The sequence below is a fragment of the Solea senegalensis genome, linkage group LG9 (assembly GCF_019176455.1).
Source record: "Solea senegalensis isolate Sse05_10M linkage group LG9, IFAPA_SoseM_1, whole genome shotgun sequence".
NCBI lineage: Eukaryota > Metazoa > Chordata > Actinopteri > Pleuronectiformes > Soleidae > Solea > Solea senegalensis.
Window position 1 is genome coordinate 5,203,052 of NC_058029.1, and position 22,746 is coordinate 5,225,797.

The following is a 22,746-nucleotide window of genomic DNA, read 5'->3' on the forward strand; positions in this document are numbered from 1 at the left end:
TATGAACTGTATTGTATTTGCAATTTGACAGAACTCTCACGTTTGTCGATGAATCGTAGTCACATCTGCAACAAGTAGGGGAAAAACTCCTTTTATGTTTGTGTAGTAAGACATAATAACGTAGAATCTAATGAAATGTGAGAAAGAAGTATCAGCACACTGATGTGAATGTCTTTATTTAGATTAAATAACATCAAATAAATTTACATTTATTTACAAACTGGCAGGTTTGCAGTTCTGTCAACGTTATTTCAGTTTTAGCATATGATTGTGTTCACACACCATGTTTTTCACCCTTTACGACTAAGTGTTCCAGTAATTACAGAGGCTAATGTTATCCTTAAGTAAATGACAGTAAACTCGTGTTAAAAAGGCTTTTCCTTCCCACCAAACAACCAGTATCTTGATCATAGCATGTGAAATGTGAAAATAACCTGGTCAAAATTAGTAGCTGTTGAACACACACTGTATAGAAATATTGTCTTATGTTCAGTCAGTCAGTGAAACATGGCTGCAACCAGGGGTCAACACAACAACACCACTGTTACGTGACCTTAAATCCATGTTTTGGTCAATGGACTCAGGTGCAGAGGAGTTTGTGGTTTACAAAATGACACAAACTCCAGTTTCCTGTTGGAAAAAAAAGTCAAACAATAAGGTAAAGCAATGAACATGGAATTTATTGGGTTAGACTTATGTCTGTTGTCCCTGGTGGTAGTCGTGTTTGACCGCCTGCTTAGTACCTTATTCAACCACACTTCAAGAATCCTAAACTATACCTTTAACATAACTTTTTTTCTGCCCCAGTGTCAAATGACAAAAAAGCTGGAGAAGTTTCAAATCATTCAATTTGTCATTGAGAATTCAGATTAGAGATTAGAGATTAGAAATTTAAATATAACTACTCTCTGATGTCTGCCTCCTATTTGAGGTTTCTTGCGTTGCAGTTGATGGATCATTCAAGTCTATCCAATGCCACAGCATAAATAGAAAGGATATGTTGGAAGCCACATCTACACGTTTCTTTTAATTCCTATGTGGTAATCTAGGGGTTATTTGGTAGCGATAGTGTAATTTAATGAGGCTGTTCCTGTAAATTATACAGTGCATACAATACATTCAATACATTTCTCAGGCTACCTGTAACAATATGCTCCGTAAAGATGTGTCATCTTGTTGGGGAATCCAAATGAGCGAACCCCGGCCTCAGGGATGCCTCCACAGCGCTCCCTGGGGTTGCTGATGGGAAACCGCACACTGCCGTCTCTCAGCCATCCGCCATCACACTGATCGTATTTGTGGAAGTACCAGGCAGAGTAAAGCTGTCCGACTAACGCCAACTCTGCTGCCTGACGTTCGCAGGCCTGTCCTGCCTGCTCGAACGAGAAAGACCCCGGAATATAGTCGACGGAGCCTGGGAGAGGAGGAAAATGTGATGAAAACACTTGCTGCAAGTCTCCCAACTCCCTTTTGTCACATTCTTCTGTCTGCAGTGGAAGTTTACAGATGCAAAAACATGGCCAAGTGTTTTCCCACTGATGTTCCTTTTTGCAAATGTCTGGCTAGCAGGCTTGATTGTCCTCAACCTACTGTCTTTTCCACCGTCACACATTTTCCTGCTAAAGGTCAGTCTGTGGCTGCTCAGAGCTGACAAATGAGAGCAACAACACACTTCTCTGCCAGTGGAACTGGAATCTACAGGAAGATCCAGTGTGTCGTGACTTTCTTGAAACCCGAGTAACACCTGTCTTCTGGTTCTACACGGTTTTATTTGTGGGCATTGAGAGAGAGAAACACTTGATTTCACTGTTAAATAATCCCAATCTACACTGTCAAAGTATTCATAGGATTGATTCTTATGCATTTGGTTTTTATAGTTTATTCTCAGTGTCCAGAGTGTACCCCACCTTTTATACCATGTCAGCTGGAATTGGCTCTGGTGGCCCTGCAACCCTACAGGGTTTCTACAACTGTCCTCATGTAGATCTACGCCACCTACTCATGTCTAATATAGGACGGATTCTTCTGAGCAAATCCATGACCCTTCTGGCTGTACATGTCAATGAAAAGAATACGGACACTTGTTTAGAAGGGAGTTGTACCAATACCCTCATCTTTTAAGGTATTGAACTAAGTAGTGAACTCATGGAGAGCATTCGCAGATATATGCTTGGTCATGATGACAGCAATGGCTGACAGAAGTGGGGTAATCTCTGAGACAGCTATTGCACCACCTACTGGAAGGGAAGGGAATGGGGGATCGGGTACATAAGAGTGGAATGCCAGAACGAAGTGGCGCCTCATTTGAGTATGAATGGAATTGTAGGCACTCTGAGTGGAAGTATTGGGAGATTTATTTGTACCACTGCATATGTAGTATAGTGACTATGAAGTTAACATTGGTGGCTACTGTTCCCTTTGTCTTTCCAGTTATCCAATCTGATCATAATTTTCTGCCAAAAACTAGAAGAACAAGACCTCACATGATGACTCAAAGCTTACCTCGTGCCTGGGACGTGAAGCAGAACGCATCAAACCGATCACGACGCTTATCCTTTGGTCCGTAACTGCGAATGCCCGGGAGCAGCTCTCCTCCGCAGATAGGTCGAGGACGGATAATTGGATACTGAACAGTTCCGTCAACGAGCCAACCTGCATTACACCAGTCCAGACCCTCAGTCCAGGCTGCAGGAGAAGACAGATCATATAAGAGCAGGTGAGAGATGCAGGCTACATTTTACAGGTTGGCACTTGGCACAGTATGTGGTACCTTTGTAGAGCTGGTTTTGTGTAGCTAGTGTGCCATCTTGTTCAGCACACGCCTTCTGAGCTTCATGGAATGTGAAGCTGTAGCGGCCGTTTTTGCTCTGGTATGGGAACACCACACCTGGAAATAGGAGCTGTCTTGTCAGTGTTTGTTTTACACTGTACGCTGTCTTTCATTAAAAGCGTGCTTTCCAAACACAAATAATTCTTCACAGTCTGAGAACCACAGTCAGTTACACCGATGCAATCTGAAGATTTAATTCACCTGTTTAGTTTACACTTTGATTATCCACTTGTCTTCTAAATGCTTCACTTACCTTCAACCCTTAATGTAATGACAACACTCTCGTCCTCAATGCCATTAATAAGTTCACAGCGATACACGCCGTCATCTTCCAGCTCGAGATGGCTAAGCTTCAAGGAGGCGTCCATGATGTGGGCCTTCCGGAGTGAGGCCCGCGCGCCTAGGCGGCCGTACGGCTTGAAGGCGTGCGCGTTTGATATCATGATAATGTTCTCCGGCCCCACGTGTTTTGGCTCCAGCTTTGTCCATTTCACTTTGTAATGGCTGGGTTTGGTTTGCAGGATACATGGCAACGTGACGTTATCTCCCCGTCGTCCACTGACCTCCGCGAACACGGGAGGGTCGATCAGGTACTTTAGCTTCTTGGGTTCTAAGGACAAACAGCAGGGGTCAGTGTTTGTGCTAGCCTATTGGCTTTTACCATTTCTTTTTTTTACCATTTAGGAGATTCTCATAAAGTTGTCTAAAATGTTCAGACTTCTTAAAGTTATTGTAAGGTTTAAAATACTTGCATATAGTATTAAGCTACTTGAATCTTCTTGATTTTATTTAAAGACCAGACCGTTTTCTGTCATTTGTTTTACTGTTAGCATTAGCAGCAGACAGGTATCTGGACTCTACCTTCTTTGCTGGGGATGTTTATAGCTGAAGACCAGGAGACGCAGAATGATGCAAACAGAAGAATCTCAGAACACTTCATTTTGAAGGTAGTCACTCGTCCAGCTCCTACGTTTGGTAAGAAAAGCACAAAACCAGCAACACTTTCTACTTTCCCAGTGATATCATCTCACTTACAGGTGAACATTATATTAACATTTTTTTTTATGTGGACAGGAGGAAACAAAATTAAATCAAACCTGTATTGTTAAGATGTTTTCCAGTCGTCCTCCTGCACTGGTCCTCATGATGCCAATGTTTGGTAAGTGTCCGGGAAGAAGGTTAACTCATGATAATATAAGATAAGCAGAAGCTGTCGTTGTATTTACTGTTTGTTGGTGTAAATGTTGAGCTGGCAAACACACTGCATCGCTCACTTCTTACTCCCTCTCGCTCTCTCTCTCTCTCTCTCCCCCCTCACTCTGGTCATATGGTCCAGTCTGTGTGACTGTAAGAGGGTTTTTGTTCTCTCTGCCCCAGATGTTATTCTGTCTGATGTTGTTTATGATGCTCACTCATGTGAAAATGAAAAGAAAACACCCTGAACTAAAATACATACACACACAAATGCAGGTTTAAATTAATATTTTTAAACCTATCTGTGATGTTACAGGACAAAAACCGACACCTATAGCCATATTGGACGTCATTACCTGGTATGGAAATTGAAACCAAAGTGGAAGTGCCTGAAAACTGTATTCTAATGAATGGCCATCAGGGGGCAGCTCCATAAAGTTTGTCTGTAAGTGTCCTTTTCCCTAAATGTATAACATCAGTAAACAGACTTTATGATCTTGATCATTACTTTCATCTTATTCAATACAATACAATGTCACTTTTGTTAATTGTGGTCCCATTAAAAGTAAAATGCATGATAAATCAGGGTATGGCAGGTACCATCCGATAGGGAAATGTGTAGTGGATAAGCTTTTACAAACCTCTTAAACATTACATTCTGAAGTCACATTAAATCCTGCGAGTTTATGTGAGATCCCAAATCCCTGGAGTCGTTTGATTAAATGCCAAGTGTGTGCTCCTACGTCTTGACTGGATCATCTCGTCTGTGCGTTCTCAGAATTAAAACACTGGAAATTGGTTAGAATGCTTGTCTGTGGTCTCCCACGTTTTTAAAATCAAGTCAGACTTTATGAAACACAAAACCTCAGTGGAAACACTGAAAACATGTTGTTCTAACCTCCATATTAAAATCAATGAGCTTATTTGCTACAGAATGTAAAAGGGAGATATTTACGTATTTCCTCTGGAGCAGTTATTTGCAGTGGATCAAATTTGTAGAATTGAAATATAAAAATGACATATTTATATGTTATAGTTACTGGATTGACCTCTGCTGTCCAACAGCATATTGTAGCATAAAGTGATAATCACTCCTGATCCTGGACAACAAGCTTTATTGTGTCTGCTAACCTCTCTCTCATGTAAAAAGAGGACTGTAAGTTGCATTCAGCTATCTCTGTTATTGCCCACGTGTCTCTGGGGGGCAGCGGGAGAGGAAGCTGTGTTGCTCTAGTTTCCTCTGTTGCTTTGGCCTCGGTGGAACAAGGGCCACATTATGAGAGCCACAGTGTCCACACAATGACAGCAGGCGGCGGTCACATAAACACGGCCCAATGTGGAAAAAAGATGCAGTAATGTGAATCCTCTGTTTTTGCTTGTGTCGCCTCTCTATTGTTCTCCCTCATCAATGGGATTCTTTCTTGTCCTCCAATTAGTATTCAGCCAACTTGCTCTGCAGCACAGTGTAGATACCAGTCTGTGAGTGTAGATACGAGAGAGCGAGTCCTATCTGAGTGAGTTCTTGGCACATCTGGGCAATTTTGAATATTATTTAATTTTTTATATAATGTCAGCTACAGATGGTCCACTGGCTACCCTTAGCCGCCCGCATCAAATTCAACTCACTGAAGCTAGCCTATGCTCTCATAAAGGCTTATGTTACCCCTCGACTACTCCGTTCATCAAAGGATTGTCACCTGGCGGTGCCAACACCGCGCACAAGACAGACCAGACTCCTTACGTGTGTAGTTCCGTGCTGGTAAAATGACCTAGCTGAACAGGGGCGTCCCTGTCTATCTTTAAGAAGCTCTTGAAGACTCAGCTCTTCTAAGAGCATCTTCTGTCCTAGCACTTACCTTACCCCCCCTCCCCTGCACGATCCACTTCTGCACTCTCACCCTCTGTCAGTCCACTGTTCCTATCCAGTGGATTTCTTTCCAAGATTTCTTCTATGTAGCTTAATCCTCTTTTCCTCTTTTGTAAGTCTCTTTGGAGAAAAGCGTGTGCTAAATGCTTACATTTCTTACTTTTCCTCCCACAGTCCAAAAACATATATTGGTTAATAGGACACTCTAATGGACTGCCAACCTGTCCGAGATGTGACCCCGCCTCTTATCCTATGTCAGCTGGGATGGGCACCAGCAGTCCTGTGACACTCATGTGGAGGATAAAGCGGTAGATGAATTAATGAATTAATGAATGATCTTCTCTCTAAATGTCCTGCACCAGGTTGGGTTGAAGTATGGTCACATCAGTTTTATCAGTTAGTATTTAACTGATACTCTACAGTGCTTACATTTCCATGTGATTGATCGTTTTGCTGTCACTTGTTGGCCTTTTTTGTTGTTGTTGATGAGTTTAATTTAGTTTCACTTTTGAAAAAAAGGTTTATTAAATCTCTAAAATCCAAAGCCATAACCCACCATCATCATTTGTAGCGTTGAATGACTCTGTATCCACCTACTGTAAAATAGATGAACGGAGGTGACATGAGAGTGGGCCGGGCCTGTCTGCAGCCGTGCTGCTGAATCAGTTAGCAATGTGCATTTGTGCGTGACTCTGTTGACAAATGGAATGACAAATGGTCGGGTCATGAAGGCAGCTTTGTGGATATGGGTATTTGCCCCCAACCCCCCCCGGTGGAGACATTTCTTTGAGCACAGTGACAGATTTACCCTCCTCACAGTTAAAAGAAGTGAATGTTCCTGACAGCTCAGACAGGCTCCCCTGTTTGACCCAGGGTTAACCTGGATCCGTTTACCTGATATTCATGCAGGTGGATCAGGGTTGTTTTCTTAGTGTACTGTACCTGGTGTTGACCTTTGACCCTAAGTGATGCAGAAAACTGTCTTTTTGCATTCCTTTCCATTTAACTACTCCAGTAGAGCATGTCAGTGAGTGTGTGTACCTGTATTTTTTTTTATTTTTGTGGGGCCCAAAAAACATACACTTTAAACATACATTAAAGTGCTTTTTTCAGGGTTAAGACCTGGTTTTAGGGTTAGGGTTAGAATTGGGTTTAGACAGAAAATAATAGAAAACCACTGGGTTAGGGTTAGTGTACGTCTCTGGAAATTAATGTAATGTCCTCTGAAGTGTGAGTGTGTGTTTGTGTGTGTTTAGAGGTCCTTTCACTGTAACCTGTATCAACCTTTGGCCACCTGGGGGCACCAGAAAGGCTGGAAACACATGACTAAGATATTATCTATGAACATGTTCAACACCTACTGTATATTTACTTGGCTACCTACCTCTCTATGTTACCTACCAACACATTACCCATACCTTTACCTACACTGTATCTGTCTATACCTATCAACTCGCCTGCCCCACAGTTAATGGAACACAATGTAACAGAAATTGCCTAGAATGCAAAAAAAGAAAAAAACTGATTCCACCCACCACCCCCATCAACACACATGGGAATGATAACAAAGGAAGTGATGATAAAACTGTCTGGTGAGGCTTAAGAAAATACCCCAAAGACACAGTGCTACTAAATACTAAATCTAAATACATCTAAAATGCCATACAAATGTAGTCAAACAGATACAGATGAAGTAAAAACTTAACTTTGATAGGCATGTTTTTAACAAGTTGTATCTGCATGCGCACACATTCCTGCTGAAGCCATTAATACTTTCCCTGACAGTTGTCTGTCATATGACAAAACCTGGTATCACATGACAGGGTGTTGTTCATGTGCCATATCTTTCATGTGACTGTCTCTGTCACTGGCACATGCACGTGACAGTAGCTGATCAGTGGTAGGTGTTGTTTTTTTAATGTCACCTTATCATACTGTGGTGATCAACGTGTAACATGATAGGTACAGACCGGAATGCTGGCTCTTCACCACTCTATCAGGAAATACATTTTCATAAAATTCAAATCAAACTGCATGGAGACATTTTCCTGCATATTAGTTCATGTGGAAAAGTTCATTGAGTTTATACTCACAGCAGAGCAAACATGTGTCCCTTTGACCCTCATCAGGAACTAGCCTGAGCCTGAGGCTCCTCAACCAATTACTTACCTGTCGAGTTAGTTTTGTGACACATGGACACCCTGTGTGTTCGTCGTACAGGTAGATAAAGATCTTAGGGCAGGAATGGGAATGAGAGACATTACTGTTCCCATACCTTTCTTCTTCTGTTTGGCCTAGAGCTGCCAGAGTTCTCTCCACAAAATACTACAACACTAAATCTGATTTCTCGGGAAATGCAAAGGAGAATTTCATAAAAATGCTCCAGTAACTTTAGATGTGGCAGAAAATAAATAAAAATGGATATATTTATTTGTGTGTGTGTGTGTGTGAGAGAGAGAAACAAATTTATAATTTTTATATTTATCTTCAGTGCTGTATTAAACAAATTGCATTCCAAGATGGACAACATAAAAGAGTTAAAAATAAAAACAAATCATGTAATATCCTAATTTAAACTATTTGGATTTATAACTAATTTAGGTTGAGGCGGGGAAGCCACTTTGTTTTTGCTTGAATTCCATTTGCTGAATTTGTTTTTTTAAGGGATGTACTTTAACCTCATGAATTCAATTCAAGATGTTTTTACACTGCACACATAGTCTGTGTGAAATGAGGGTGCAGGCCTCTAACGTGTCACTGTACACTGGCCTGTTACCTGTAAAGAATAGCCTATGTCAATTCTTGATATATGTTATCTCAGCGTTATGTAACAGGCAGGTTTGTTCTTGCATTTATCTTGATTCATCTGGTGCCACAACTTCTGTTGCCTCCATAAAGTTACTATTGATTGGGAGATTGTGTTATCACTAAAGGGCTCAGGAGATGCTGCACCAGCTGCACAGATTTAGTGACAAGAACCACCCACTTCCACAGAAAAGCTGTGCATGTTTGAACTTCACCACAGGAAATCCAGTGACATAAGCAACACTTAAACCTATATTTAAACAGGACCAAAATTTGCTTTCAAATGTATCCATGTAGGGTGGTTGTTGGCACTGGCGACCTGTCCAGGTTGTACCTCGCCTTCCGACCTATGTCAGTTGGGATTGGCACCTCCGACCCTCATATGGAGGATAAAGCGGTAGAAGACAAGTAAATGAGTGAGTGTATCCATGTAGCTCTCGGCAGGTATTTTGTTAATCTGGAAGCCTCATCAGTCAAGTCAAAGTTAATTCATAGAGCACACAAAGGACAGGAGTTGAGCAAAAGTGCAGTACAAATGAAAGGATGGGACCAAGAAATAGACAAAATAAGAAAAAAGAAGGCAACATAGCTAATCAAATCTATGACATACACTCAGCCTGTGTCACTATGACAATTAGCCTTAAAAGTATTCTTTACCCTTATGACTCAGGCTACACAATAGTTTTGTCTTTCACAATGGTCGTCCTAATCCTAAACGTTTCACTAGAATTAAAAATAGTCAACTACAAATTAACTCTCAAATGAAGAAGCTAGCTATATTAGCTAACTTTCCTGTGCTTCTGTTAGCATATCCAAAAAAATAAAAAAATTAAAATCGAAAAGTAGTTGACTTGTGGAATACTATATTTTTTTGACCAACATTGTAGGCTAGACTAGCTAGTTAGCTCCAAACTTTGGTGTTGCTAGCATTAGCTGTAAAAGTTGTATTGAGTAGCTTTACATTGTGTATGGTGGATATACATTTTGGTGTTAAACTGGTGAAGTATTTTATTCAATTGTTCAATCTGTCTTTGGAAAAGTTTTTGATTAGGCTGTTGTAGGGGTTCCTTGCATTAAGCTAACATCACATGAACAATATAGCTGGTGCAGCCAATCCCACTTGAACCAAAACACCTCATGTCATAAAAGGTAGTTTATAAAATAATGAATTCAACTTTTAAGTGAATGCACCAAGATTTAGAATAAACTGAATCTTAATAACTCTTAAATCTTGTGCAGGAGTTAATTTTCTCCACAGGATACTTGATTGTAAATACTTGATTGTTATTTAGCTTTTCATCCAGTGCCATTATCAGATGAAAGTGGCTTGTAAAAAAACCCCCAAACCCTTTCAATAGTGCTTAATACCAAAACGTTAGCATGCTAGCACACTTAAGTTACTGGGACTTATTGCAACATTTACAGAGTGATTGCAAGCATTTTAGGAATTATGTATTATCTACATTCTTACATAATTATGTCATACGAGACTTGCACAAGACTTTAATGGTGTGCCACAAATTTCTCCCTGCTCTGGAATCACAACAATGACAGTAATTATTATACTGCAATATTTTTCAATTGTTATAAAATAATTAAATGTCCGTCTTAAATTGCTACTAGCAATTGTAGGACGGACTAAAAATCATCATTACAACCATTCAACTGGTTCTTGAGGACCTGTCTTACTCCTAATCAGTCTTGTCTTGAACTTATGGAAATACTGTATATTGTTTTTATTACATCTCAAAGTTGATTAAAAGGTCAAAGCTCAAACTGTACAATAAAAATGTAGTTGTGGTAGTATATATATATGTATGTGTATGTACATATATGTGTATGTGTATATATATATATATATATATATATGTGTATATATATATATATATACACACATATATATATATATATATATATATATATATACATATATATATGTGTGTATGTTCATATACATACATTCAGTGCACTCCAAGGTAGACATACAGAACAAAAACCTGATTCATACAATCTGAAATTCATACAGTCGTTACCCTCGTACATACAAGCACACACATTTATCAATTTTTACTTGTCTTGTCGATTTAAGTGAAACATGTAGCAGTGAGGAATGAGGACAGTTCAGATGAAAAGACGAGATGAGACTTGCCTGCATATGCCCTGAAGGAGAAATCTGTGTCAGGTTTCTCTAAAGCCATCAATCACATTAATTAACAGTCACGTCTTAAATAATTAACTTTTAGATTCTTTGTCTTTCTCTGTACGTTGGTCATACTTTGGATTAGGGATGAACTAATACTGACTAATCCAATCCTGGAGTCTGATGATGATACTGTATCATACAAATGCTTCACTTGGCACAGGCTGCAAAGTATTTAGCTGAATCAGACATGAACTCCAAGTAATATTCAGAGAACTGGGTCAAAACATTTACTGCTTTTGCCATTCATGACAGCAGGAGAATCCAGATGAGGGGTTTGCACCTGAGGCAGAACATTAGCCTACTCACCTGTAGAGAAGTATTTCCTGCTGTGCTCTCTCACAAGCTCACTCTGACATTATCCAGAGACTTGACAAATGGATCTGATGAGAGAAGTGACATTCCCTCTAGACAATTCCAGGTACATGTCCAGGGTTCAGTGGATGTGTGAACGATGCACAGTTGGAGCATGTGTGTTTGGTTGTGATGTGAAAAAGACGACTTACTGATATCAATATCAATACACGCGGTTGTGATATTGGTATCTAACACAAAATGCAGGATTCATGTATTGTTGGCCAGATGAGGTCGGACTGATCTGAGTGTCGTGCAGGCAGGATGCTGAGCAGACAGAGGCCTCTTCTGTCGCAGCATCTCTTTTGACGCCTGTGGTCTCAAGTGGTAATAGTTCAAATTCCTCAAAATCAAAACAACATTCCTGCCAGTTTGTTCACCTTTCTGGACAAAATACAGTCTTCACTGATAGACGATGGTGATACAGGTGTGAGTGACATCTCTTTTTAGGCCTGACAGGGTGAAGAGGGAGGCACACACACAGGTATTCCGTTATCTAACTCCTCCTCCTGCCTGTGATCACTGAGCCTGTAGTATCCACGGTCCTGTTCAGAGCTGGTATTTGGTTTGATCACATGAGTTCGGCTCAGACGACAGATAATATCTGACATGAGGAATATCAGATTGTACGTCCCCGTTCTGAATAGAAAATAATATTTTACCCGTTTTAAAAGAGAAGAACAAGTGTGCCTTCAAATAATTCAGTGATCCGATCGACGACTACCTGTGTGTTCTCTCCTCAAAGGCACCATCATGCCCCTATCCTCTCGCTACTGCCACCGTAAGAAGATCTGTAAACGCTGAGGTTTCCAAAACATGTTAACATTTAACAGACACTAGATATTTTTCGTTTCTTTTTATTAAAAACTACTAGAAAATTTGTCAATTTAAGCCAGATGTTATTGTAGAAATGTTCCAAATCTTAAGTGTGAGGCTAAAAAGGGCTACTGTATCATGTCATGCCATGTTTTTAACACCTTTATTCTCATGAACTATCAATGCCACAGGTGTAGTGTTGTTGAGACCTTTAAAATAAAGTACATGTGATTATTTCTGTCATTTTCATAAGACAAGCTCAGCTGCTTTTGTCACCACAATGCTCTGCAGCGCATAACTTTTGTCGCCCGCTCCTTGAGGAATTATGACCTCCTACTATTATGTATAAAAGTGTTTTTATATGAAACTGGACCCATTCACAGGAATGAGAACAAAATGAGAGCACAACACTGCTACACTGAGAGAGTGGAGTGACCTCATTTAGCAACAACTTGATTAAAGTAATCTAAAAGTTTCACAGAGTAACAGCAGTGCAGCTCAAAGTGTAGGTGTAGAGGAGGCAGGTCTGGTGGGTGTGGTCAAACAGAAGAAAAACCAACTCTTGTGTGTGTATCTTTGATCTTCTTCCAATCCCTCACAGCTATCCTCTACACCCACTCACACACAGACACACCCCCTCTGTCTGCACTGAGGACACCTCTGAGTCGTGCATGAGACAACCAGAGTGTCTCTAACTCTCTGTGCTGGATCTTTTACCTCCCTTTCACCCGCAGCTCCAAACAACATCGCCCCACCACTGAAGACACCATGACGGACGTGTCCACCAACATGCGGCTGAAGCTGCCGGTAACCTGCCTCATCCTAGAGATCATCCTCATCATCCTCTTTGGTGCACTGGTGCAGTATGACCACGGGACGGATGCAAAGGAGTGGCATAATGGGAGCCACGGCGACTACAACAATGACTTCTACTACCGCTACCCAAGTGAGTCTTCATGAGTCTGGGGTCAGAGGTTACAGTAATGTCACAATGTATTTTTAGTGAAACAGCCTCTGGATGAAGGATTGAACAAACTTTCTGCAGAACAAATGGTAACAACTTTAGCAACTTGAAACTTTAGCAAAGTGAAATAGGTGTTGCCAAGTAGATTTGAACCTTCAAGGACTTTGCATTTAGTGCTGCACTACAAATAACCAAAAAAATGATAAGAGTCGACTTCAGCTACACAGAAGTCATTTCTGCCATTACAACGCAGCTTCTTTTGCACCATGCAAACAAATTGCACCGCTGTCATTGTGAATGCACCAGTTCAGTTAGCAGTTCATAAATATGACTGTGTTTAAACTGGCTTGTCTCATGAGCAGAGTAAACACGGCATTATTATTTTAGCGTTTATGACGAGTGAAGCAACGCACAGAGAAACAGTACTCTGTGTTGAGGATGAAACATGAAAGCTTCCGTTCAGGAGCGGGAAAAGGCGGGACACAACCTGGACAGACCGCCAGGGCAAACACACAACCATTCACTCACACCGACAGGCAATTTAGAGGTGTTTTAAATTAAATTAGAAAACCTGCAAACTGCACACAGAAGGCTGCATACCAGCAACCTCCATGCCGTGAGGCGACAGTGCTAGCCACGTGCGCCACTGTGTGGCCCAGATTAAAGCATATGAATTAAAATAATAATAATTATCATAAAATAAAAGTAGAAATGTGTCTGTGCAGGTGTATAGGACTCACAACAGATCACTCACTGTGTTTCCCCCTTAGCCGTGGGAAAAATAACCCAACTAAATCTCCACGTAGTTGTTGTGAATGATGCTCCCTCTGCGGCTTTTACTGACCTGTGAGCATACAAAACATTTGGCGGTCTGTCAGCGCGTTAACAACACGAGCTCGCCTGATCAATGTCGTCCACTGTGGGAAAAGCAGCAGCAGCAGGACGAGCTGTGGACATGCAGTGTCTCACTAATTGGGATTGGGCCCCGTTCTCTCTGCGAGGGAACATTTTGATGAAGATGACGTCCACTCCACTGATGTTCCACTGGTTGCTAATTTCCTGATTTATATGGTGACGGGAGAAAACAGGCCACGACTGTGTAGCGTGTAAAAATGCTCATCATACACATTTTCAGTGAAAGCTTGGCTGCCTGGGGACACCTGGAAAAACTCATTTTAGCCTCTTGAATTTGTGTCAGTGTGTAAAACCGTCCATGAAAAAAAGTCCACAGAGGAAAAAAAAATCTAAAGCCTTGTTTCTCCCAAGAAAAAGTTACTGTAGCTCACAATGGTGCGGTTTGGAACAGTCCATCCTTATCATGTCATGCCAGTGAAACACAGTGTAGCGTGACACAGTAAGCAAAGGTAAACCTGCTGACACTGGTGTATTTTATTTGTTTTTCTCTGGAAGTAAAGATTTGCTGTTGATCAGTCAACAGTCGACCACAGTGTGTGAAGCTCCACGTTGTGCTTATTCCTGCAATGGAAGGGTGAAAAAAACTTTACCTCTTGGTGGAAATGTGGTTAATGTGTCAGTGCATCACACAGATTATAGACTTTATAAAACCTGGATACACAGACGGAGAGATTTTACTTCTGCCGGGAGCTAAAATAACATGCTTGAGTGGACGTGTTTTCACCTTAAAACAAAAGAAAGTCTTTACTCAGTCACACAACACCTTCACCTTCACCTCTGACACACTCGCAAGCCTCAGCAGAACGGATTCTGAGGAAAGAAAAATAAGGGCAGAGAGTTTTCAAGGTCCGTTAGATTTTACAGCTCCATATAATCTTTAACTTGATATATTTCATGGGAAGTGAGACAGCGGATCGCCGCCATCGTCGCACACCTGAAAGAATCTGCACTGTAAACAAGCTGCAGTGCCAGGCATCTACTGCACCTGACATGTTATTGCAGCATGCAAATCTTGTAAATCCACTGTTTGTCAGTGATGATAAAGTCAATGCACTCTTGTCTTCTGTACATGCTTGTGTTTAGATTAGATTAGGTAAAGCAAACGGTGTGTTGACAGTGAACAAAGTCATCTGTGGCTGTGTCAGAAGTCGAACTTTTGATCTTTTGAACAGCATTTTAAAGAATAGTTTGTGTATATGTGTATATATATATATATACATATGTATATATATATATATATATATACATATATAGGTGGGAGGGAGCCGGTCAATTGAAAAAAACAACAACTGTTCAGTCAGATGAGCTTGATATAATTGGTTTTCCATCATGTTAATAAAATAAGGACTTTTGTGGCAATATTTTACAGAATTCACAGAAACAAAACATTTGTTTTGATATGGAACGATATAAAGTTCACAGAAAAATACACATTATTGATGCAAATAATGTTCCTGAGTCTGAGGAAGAACCCTGTTTCCCTGAAGCTTATGTAAATGTGCTCTTTACTAGACAGTGGCTGTTTTCAAGTGACTCAGTTGTTGGCGGTGCACTTCCACACTTTTCTGTAGAGATTTTCAAAAGAAGGAGATCTGAGGTTGATCTCAGGTTATGCGCACATTCCCCACCTGATTGGATGATATCACGCCCCAAAATACCATCTTCCGTATCTTGTTCCACCTCATAGTTGTTCCAAGAACACAAATCCATGTCCCTGCCCTTTACCAGAGCATATTGTCTATTTTAGAGTGATCATTTAGAAAAATGTTGGTGTTAGATTTTAAAAAGGAGACATACTTGCATCTTCACTGAAGAAACGTGATACTGTCCTGTTTAGAATTTTGATGAAGAATAAAGTGGTTGAAATGCACTTTTAAGCACACATGGAGCTGTAAAATGTAATTTTTTGGGGGGAAAGCAGAGCGTCGTCTGTGTAACGAAATACAAATGAAACAGCTAAAAAATATCATAAAAAAGATTATTTGGACCAAAAACTGTGCATTACTGTGCATCTGAACCTTAAAGATTCATGATGTCTCATTAACATTCATCTAAAACAACGAGACCAGACCACTTGTTCTATATCATTTGCTCCTGTACGCTACTGTCGAGCTCATAGTGCTTACTTACATTTATTTGTTTCTACACTGTGCAGGTTTCCAGGACGTGCACGTGATGATCTTCATCGGTTTTGGCTTCCTCATGACCTTCCTTCACCGCTATGGCTTCAGCAGCGTGGGCTTCAACTTCCTGATTGCAGCCTTCGCCCTGCAGTGGGCGACACTCATGCAGGGCTTCTTCCACGGCATGCACGCGGGCAAAATCCACATCGGAGTGGAGAGGTTTGTATATATAAAGAAAGACACCACCTCAATATGTGAAGTATGTTTGTCTTCAAATCAGGTCCACACATGAGACAACACATGCCCACAAGCCGAATGGACAGTGCACAAATAACCACTTTATGCCATACTGCTCACTGTTGTCACATCTCAACATGTGAAACTGTATATTTTACAGCTAAACACAGAGACCATCGCCAGCTCTGACTAAAAACTAATCAAGGCTTAGTCCTTTAGTGTCTACAAATCTTTTTCAGAAGACAAACAGAGAGTTTGTAATTAGAAATTAGAGACAGGAAATGGCAAAAATAGATCTAGATAAGGAGGCAGGTCCAGGAATTCCCTTAGTTCCCTTGGGGTGTGTTCAGGCCTGGAGGAGGAGGAGCAGTTTTTAAGGCTTATCATGTTTCTTAGTGCGGATTTAAAGCTGGAATTTACACGTTTTGGCGTAAACCTGTGATTATGATTTTGAGAAAGGCTGACCGACAAAGTAATCAAGCTAAATGCAAACAATGCTTTGGAGTTGCACTTTGTCAGACATCTTAAAAACAATGTTGATGTTATTTGTATTAATCTTTGTCTTTTTAGTCAACATGGCCTTGAAAAAAAAAAATCCAATATTGAAAATGTTCCAAAACTGCTGTAAGTTCCTGTCTTTTACTTCAGACTTTGTCTCTTTTAGCATGATCAACGCTGATTTCTGCACCGGCGCTGTGCTCATCTCATTCGGAGCTGTTTTGGGTAAAACCAGTCCGGTCCAGCTGCTGATCATGGCGATGTTCGAGGTCACACTCTTCGCAGTCAATGAGTACATCGTGCTTTCTGCTCTGGGGGTGAGTTACAGGAAACAGACAATGAATCCAGTGGTTTTAGACCACAAACTCCACCCGTGCACCTCTAACACAGTATCATAAACTAACTCTATTTCAGGCCAAAGATGCTGGCGGCTCCATGACCATCCACACATTTGGAGCGTACTTCGGCCTGATGGTGACGCGGATCCTGTACCGACCCAACCTGGACAAGAGCAAACACAGAAACTGCTCCGTCTACCACTCGGACCTGTTCGCTATGATTGGTAAACATTTATCTGCTGTTGGTTTTTGAAAAATGTGAACTATAAACACACACACACAGGATGTCCATATAAGGAGTTGTGTATTATTCCAAGGGTGCACCTGTGGCCCTGATCTGTGCTGTGTGAGCACTGAGGGTTAAACTATGGTCGTTTAGGGTATATTGCTCATCGTGACTGTTGTGCGTCTCTGCAGGAACACTGTACCTGTGGATGTTCTGGCCCAGCTTCAACTCCGCCATCACGGCTCACGGAGACGACCAGCACCGCACAGCCCTGAACACCTACTACTCCCTGGCCGCCTGCACCCTGTCCTCGTACGCCCTGTCGTCCCTCACCGCACATGACGGCAAACTGGACATGGTGAGGTCACACTCGCTGGACTCTCGTCGTAGCTGAAGTGGAACAAAAACGACAAGTGAAGCGTGAACTAAAAACAAGGGTGTGCCGTGAAGACACTGGCGCACTTAAAAAAACACAGAGAAATCAGAAATGACAGTCACTCAAAAGATAGCAGCTGACCAGTGACTCACCTGAAGTCACATGAGTCAAATGTTGTATCAGAGCTGTCAAAGAGCTCAGCAGCAAATCACCCTCCAATCAGGATGGTACATTCCTGCAGTGATAGTAATCAAAGCTGAGAGAGCCATGCTCAGTGCACTGGCTTGTCATACCATACCATACATTGCAGCCTGCTGATGGTAAAGACAAGCTAATCAGTTGATGGCATCGCCTCGTCTCGGATGAATTCCACCTGCAGTGTAAAAGAAGCTGTGACATGTTTCAAACTGGTTCTTGGTGCGAGTTTTTTTTTTAACCCCCTGCAGCTGTGTCGGCCAGTTGTTGTGAAACCATATATTGAGTCTTCAAATAGTTCTCCTAGTGTGTATTTGTATTTATATCTTTGTGAGGTCCAAAAAAAACATACAAACTTATCTTTGACCAACATCTTTGAGGGGCTTTTTCAGGGTAAAGACCTGGTTTAAGGTTAGAATTGGGTTTAGGTAAGGTTAAGATTAAGGGTAAAGGTTTGGCACTTATGGAATGCATTATGTCTGTGGTTTTGTGTGTGCGTGTGCTTGTATTTGTCACCTCTATAGGACCTTGTCAGGAACAGTAGTCCTCGGGTGCTCATCAGGTCCACTTCCCACCACATTAGGATTTAATTAGTGGTTAAGGTTAAGGTTAAGGGTTTGACCTGTACAGGTGTGACTCCACCAAGTGTCAGCTGGTATTGGCTCCAGTCTCCAGTTGCCCCCCTATGACCCTCAAATGAGTAGATAATGAGGGGTACTGGGGTAAAAGCCTCTTATTTAATATACCATAATAATTAATGTATTCAATATGTTTGTCCTTTCAAGGTCCACATCCAAAATGCTGCCCTGGCCGGTGGAGTTGCAGCAGGAACAGCCGGGGAAATGATGCTGACACCTTTCGGCTCCATGATTGTTGGTTTCCTGGCTGGAATCATCTCTGTCCTGGGCTACAAGTACCTCTCAGTAAGGACTTTTCAGATGTTTATGTTAGTGCATGTCCCAGTCTGATCGGAATGTAAAGGTCACTGAAGAAATGCACCTCCTGAGACACAGCAGCAGAAACACAAGGAAAACAGATTTTAGCCACTTAACAAAAGACTCAGATTATAAAATCTACACCTGCATGAGTCTACAGTATCTTCGCTTTAATCTTAGAATTAGACGGTGTTTTTCTATAGGAAACTGAAGTGTGTAAAGCACTTACTCTCCTGCACCAAATTCCAGAGATGAAATCAGTGATTTATAGCTGTTGGTCTTCTGCTGCCTCCTTTGGGCAGTTTGAGTCACTGAGCTAAAATCTGAACAAAGGATTTCAAACACCAAAGTCACAACACAACACATTTGAACTGACTAGTGGATCAACAGCTCCTGTGTGCTGTGATGCAAAAAGGCTGACTTTGGTTTGGTGAGTGACATAAAGCTGTGAACATTATTCTTCAGACGTTTACAAAAATAGGACAATCTGAAAACAACATGCGGCAGAGGTGTAAAAACCAACACAGCCACACTCACACACCATCTTGATATTTTTTTTTTTTTTCACTTTTCAGCCCATCCTGGAGGAGAAGCTGAAAATCCAAGACACCTGCGGCGTGCACAATCTGCACGGCATGCCCGGCGTGCTGGGTGCGATTGTGGGTGCAATCACTGCCTCTTTTGCAACCAAGGAGATTTATGGAGATGGGTAAGTGTTTCATTTGTAGCCACACACAATTCCAAATCAGTGGACAGGTTGAAATAACAAAAAATATTGAGGATTTTTTTTAATGCTCCATTGTCTCTCCTCCGTGTGTCTTCCTCAGTTTGGCAGATGTGTTCCCTGACGTGGCCAGTGGAGAAATCCAGGCGTCTTATCAGGGCGTCCGTCAGGCCATCTCCCTCGCTGTCACCCTGGGCATCGCCCTGCTCGGGGGGCTTATTGTTGGTGGGTCTCATTTCCCTTCTCCGAATATTAGTCAAAGACATAAATCCTTGATTTCTCAGTAACTTCATATGATTTTGTATCTCGGCCTCATGCATCAAGTCAAGAGTCCTCATCGTCAAATGCAGTTAAAGTCTTGTGTGCTGTAAATGACACTCACTGTCTCTTCTTTGATGATAGGTTTCATTCTGAAGCTTCCTGTCTTTGGTGCTCCTCCTGACACCATCTGCTTCGAGGACAGCATCTACTGGGAGGTGAGTTTGGTGGAATTAAATCACATGATCAATTCATAATGATTCTCAGGCAAATATGTATATGTATATATATATATAAAAACACAACAGAAAATAGAGGTAGTCGAAATATACTGTATATGTGTGTGTAAATATGATTGCCATAAAAACATAACAATTTGAGAAATATTTTAAAAACTTGTATTATTGTTATTTATTTGGCAAATAACAAACTGTATTCACCTTTTTATAGCCAAATTAGAGCCGGCTCACTGGTCCTCTTCTTCTCCGAGACGTCAGAAATTAATCAAGCATGACATTCAACCAGTAAAACAATTAAGAATACAAGTAAATAACTATAATTTGACATCTTAATCAAGGAATTATAATGTGCTTTACAATTATTACAATTTTTTTGTATTTGAAAACTCATAGATAACAATAATAATTATATTTTAACATTACTTAGCATTCAAATATATAATTTCAGTTAAAGAGCTTCTACATACTAGTGTATTAACTATTACAGATGATTACAGATGGTTACCAGTGCTGTTAATTTAGTTATAAACCTTACATTGGGTGGTGGTCTAATGGAGGACACAATGGAGGTTATGTCATAGTATAAACGTTTTGCTCCTAAATGAAAGTTTACAAAGTTACCACTTGGTCCATCAGCAGTGATGGAGCTGAGTAACCACCAGGTGGCGCACAGTCACCGCCACACGCTGTCAGAGAGAGCGCGAGAGCCAGAGCTTCCTCCATCATGTCAGGCCTTCTCACTTCAGGGCTGACGTCATTCAGAGTCTCCCACATAATAGTGTTCAAGTGTGTGTGTGTGTGTGTGTGTGTTTTACAGAAACACAGCTCTGTCATTCATTATAGAAATAAGTGGCTGTTTAATTGTATTTTTATGAGGGAAATTCAATAAATACATAAATAAATGTGTGTAATGTAATGTGTAATGTGTGTCCAGGTGCCTGGAGAAGAGGCGGCTCATCATGATGACCAGCTGACCACAGTGAGGACAGAGGAATCTGAGAAGCTCAACAGCTAAATGGACACACACACAAACACACACGCACACTTAGGTTTTATCATCCTAACACTTGACAATTTACACACTAAAGGTGACTTGAAAAGGGGGGAAAAAAAGCAAGAAAGAAAAACACTACCTATTATTCTACTCATAGAGAAGATGTTGTTGCCAGCTGTGACCACCAGAGGTCGGTGTTGAGCTGCAGCGGCCTGCAAAAAGGCCCAGTTATCACTGTCACACAATCATCATCATCACTTCAAAACCAAAGATAGATCATTTAAAACTGTGTTACATTTTCATAAAAACAAAGGTTTTTGTGACTTATATTTTTGTAAGTAAAGGATTTTACATGCAGAACCTTGAGTGAACACAATGAGGCTTTTACTCATTCAAGTGTTGGACTTTCTGTGATTTTATTTTTCATATTAAACTGTATATGTATACTTAGAATAGACTTATGTATCTTGTTTGTTTGTTTGGAGTGGGCAAAATTCAACACCTCTTTATTTTTTAGTGCAAAACTATTTGATAAAACATTGAAATTTCCCTTCACTTGAAAAATATTGGATATTTTTTTATTTTATTTTACACTGTCTTGTATCATTTATAAGCACCTGTACAATATTATGCCATGATCAGAGTGAATGGAAGGTGGAATAATAAGCATTGTCATGCAGTTATGTATTTTCAAAATTAAAATAAACAGAAATAAAATGCATTTTCAGGAGAAATAAAAAGCAAAAATTAATTTGTGGGGAGGTTTCTGACTGAGGAAATTAATAATTTTATAAAAGGTGGAAGAGAGACAAGTGGAGATGCAATCAAGTCTCTGCTTGTTATGATGAAGACCAGCCATCATTAGTGCTGTTTATTTCTTCACTTGAAGGCTTAATGACTGTGCAGCAATCATGGCGGAAGGGGTTAAAGCCGCCAATCCAGATGGGGTTTGTCTCTGTCTGTAATTAACACATTTTCACTTCACAGAGATCAAACAGCCACAGAAAGCAGGCGTCCCTGTTACAAAGGTCTCCTCAGGACCTGTGTGTGAGGGACGATCCATGCCACTGATGAAGAGGAGGGAGACGAGGGTGAGGAAGAAGCATCATTGGTGACATTTGATATTCACTGTTGTTATTCTGAGCAAAATACTCGTTCATTTTAGTCTGTGGTCTACTTTCATAAGTTTCCAGAGGGAGGTGTGGTTCCATGGGGCCCATCAAAGTCTATTGACCAGGGGTCTCAAACTCAGGTGACCATGTCAGAGTCTGGTCAGGAGGAGGCCGGTCATGTGAAATAAAAGTCAGTCAGTGTGGGTGACAATAGTTCACTGAATTTCAAAATAAAAGTGTTTATTTTGAAATAGAATGGTATAGTACACGGCAAAAAAAACTGATTCATGATGCAAAATTAATCTGTAGTTAAAGACATATAAAAAAACAAAATATACAAAAATAATTATAAGTTAATATTGAGTGACCATATGTGGCCTGTGGGCCCCAAGTTTGAGACCTCTGCTCTTGACCCGCCTCTGGCTTGAATTTACCCAGCTCATCTTTATTCCGTCGCACACAAAATAGTTACAATTGTTTCTTTTTTTTCAGAAATCTTCACTTAAAGTTACAATGTCTCAAATTTAACATCATGTGTCGCTGAAA

At 40.8% G+C, this 22,746-nt stretch overlaps 2 protein-coding genes across 4 annotated transcripts; one reads left to right on the forward strand and one right to left on the reverse strand.

The window, feature by feature from the left end:
* Positions 1-213: 213 nt before the first annotated feature.
* On the reverse strand, positions 214-4,273 carry hapln2 (hyaluronan and proteoglycan link protein 2). Of its 3 annotated transcripts, XM_044033119.1 has the most exons (7): positions 3,928-4,273; positions 3,692-3,796; positions 3,084-3,440; positions 2,771-2,887; positions 2,503-2,685; positions 1,141-1,414; positions 214-630 (listed from the first exon to the last, which is right to left on the reverse strand). In XM_044033119.1, the coding sequence occupies exons 2-7, from the start codon at positions 3,768-3,770 to the stop codon at positions 555-557; spliced, it is 1,086 nt and encodes a 361-aa protein (XP_043889054.1). In that variant the 5' UTR covers positions 3,771-3,796; positions 3,928-4,273; the 3' UTR covers positions 214-554. The 3 variants fall into 3 exon arrangements, with proteins under 3 accessions (XP_043889054.1, XP_043889055.1, XP_043889056.1); XM_044033120.1 differs by lacking the exon at positions 3,928-4,273 and having other exon boundaries at positions 3,692-3,884; XM_044033121.1 differs by having other exon boundaries at positions 568-1,414.
* An 8,415-nt stretch (positions 4,274-12,688) lies between these two features.
* rhbg (Rh family B glycoprotein) lies at positions 12,689-21,809 on the forward strand. Its single transcript, XM_044035047.1, has 10 exons — positions 12,689-13,012; positions 16,101-16,287; positions 16,970-17,120; positions 17,218-17,365; positions 17,559-17,725; positions 18,724-18,861; positions 19,449-19,582; positions 19,701-19,822; positions 20,000-20,073; positions 21,029-21,809. Exons 1-10 carry the CDS (start codon positions 12,835-12,837, stop codon positions 21,107-21,109), a joined length of 1,380 nt encoding a protein of 459 aa, XP_043890982.1. The 5' UTR covers positions 12,689-12,834; the 3' UTR covers positions 21,110-21,809.
* Positions 21,810-22,746: the final 937 nt, after the last annotated feature.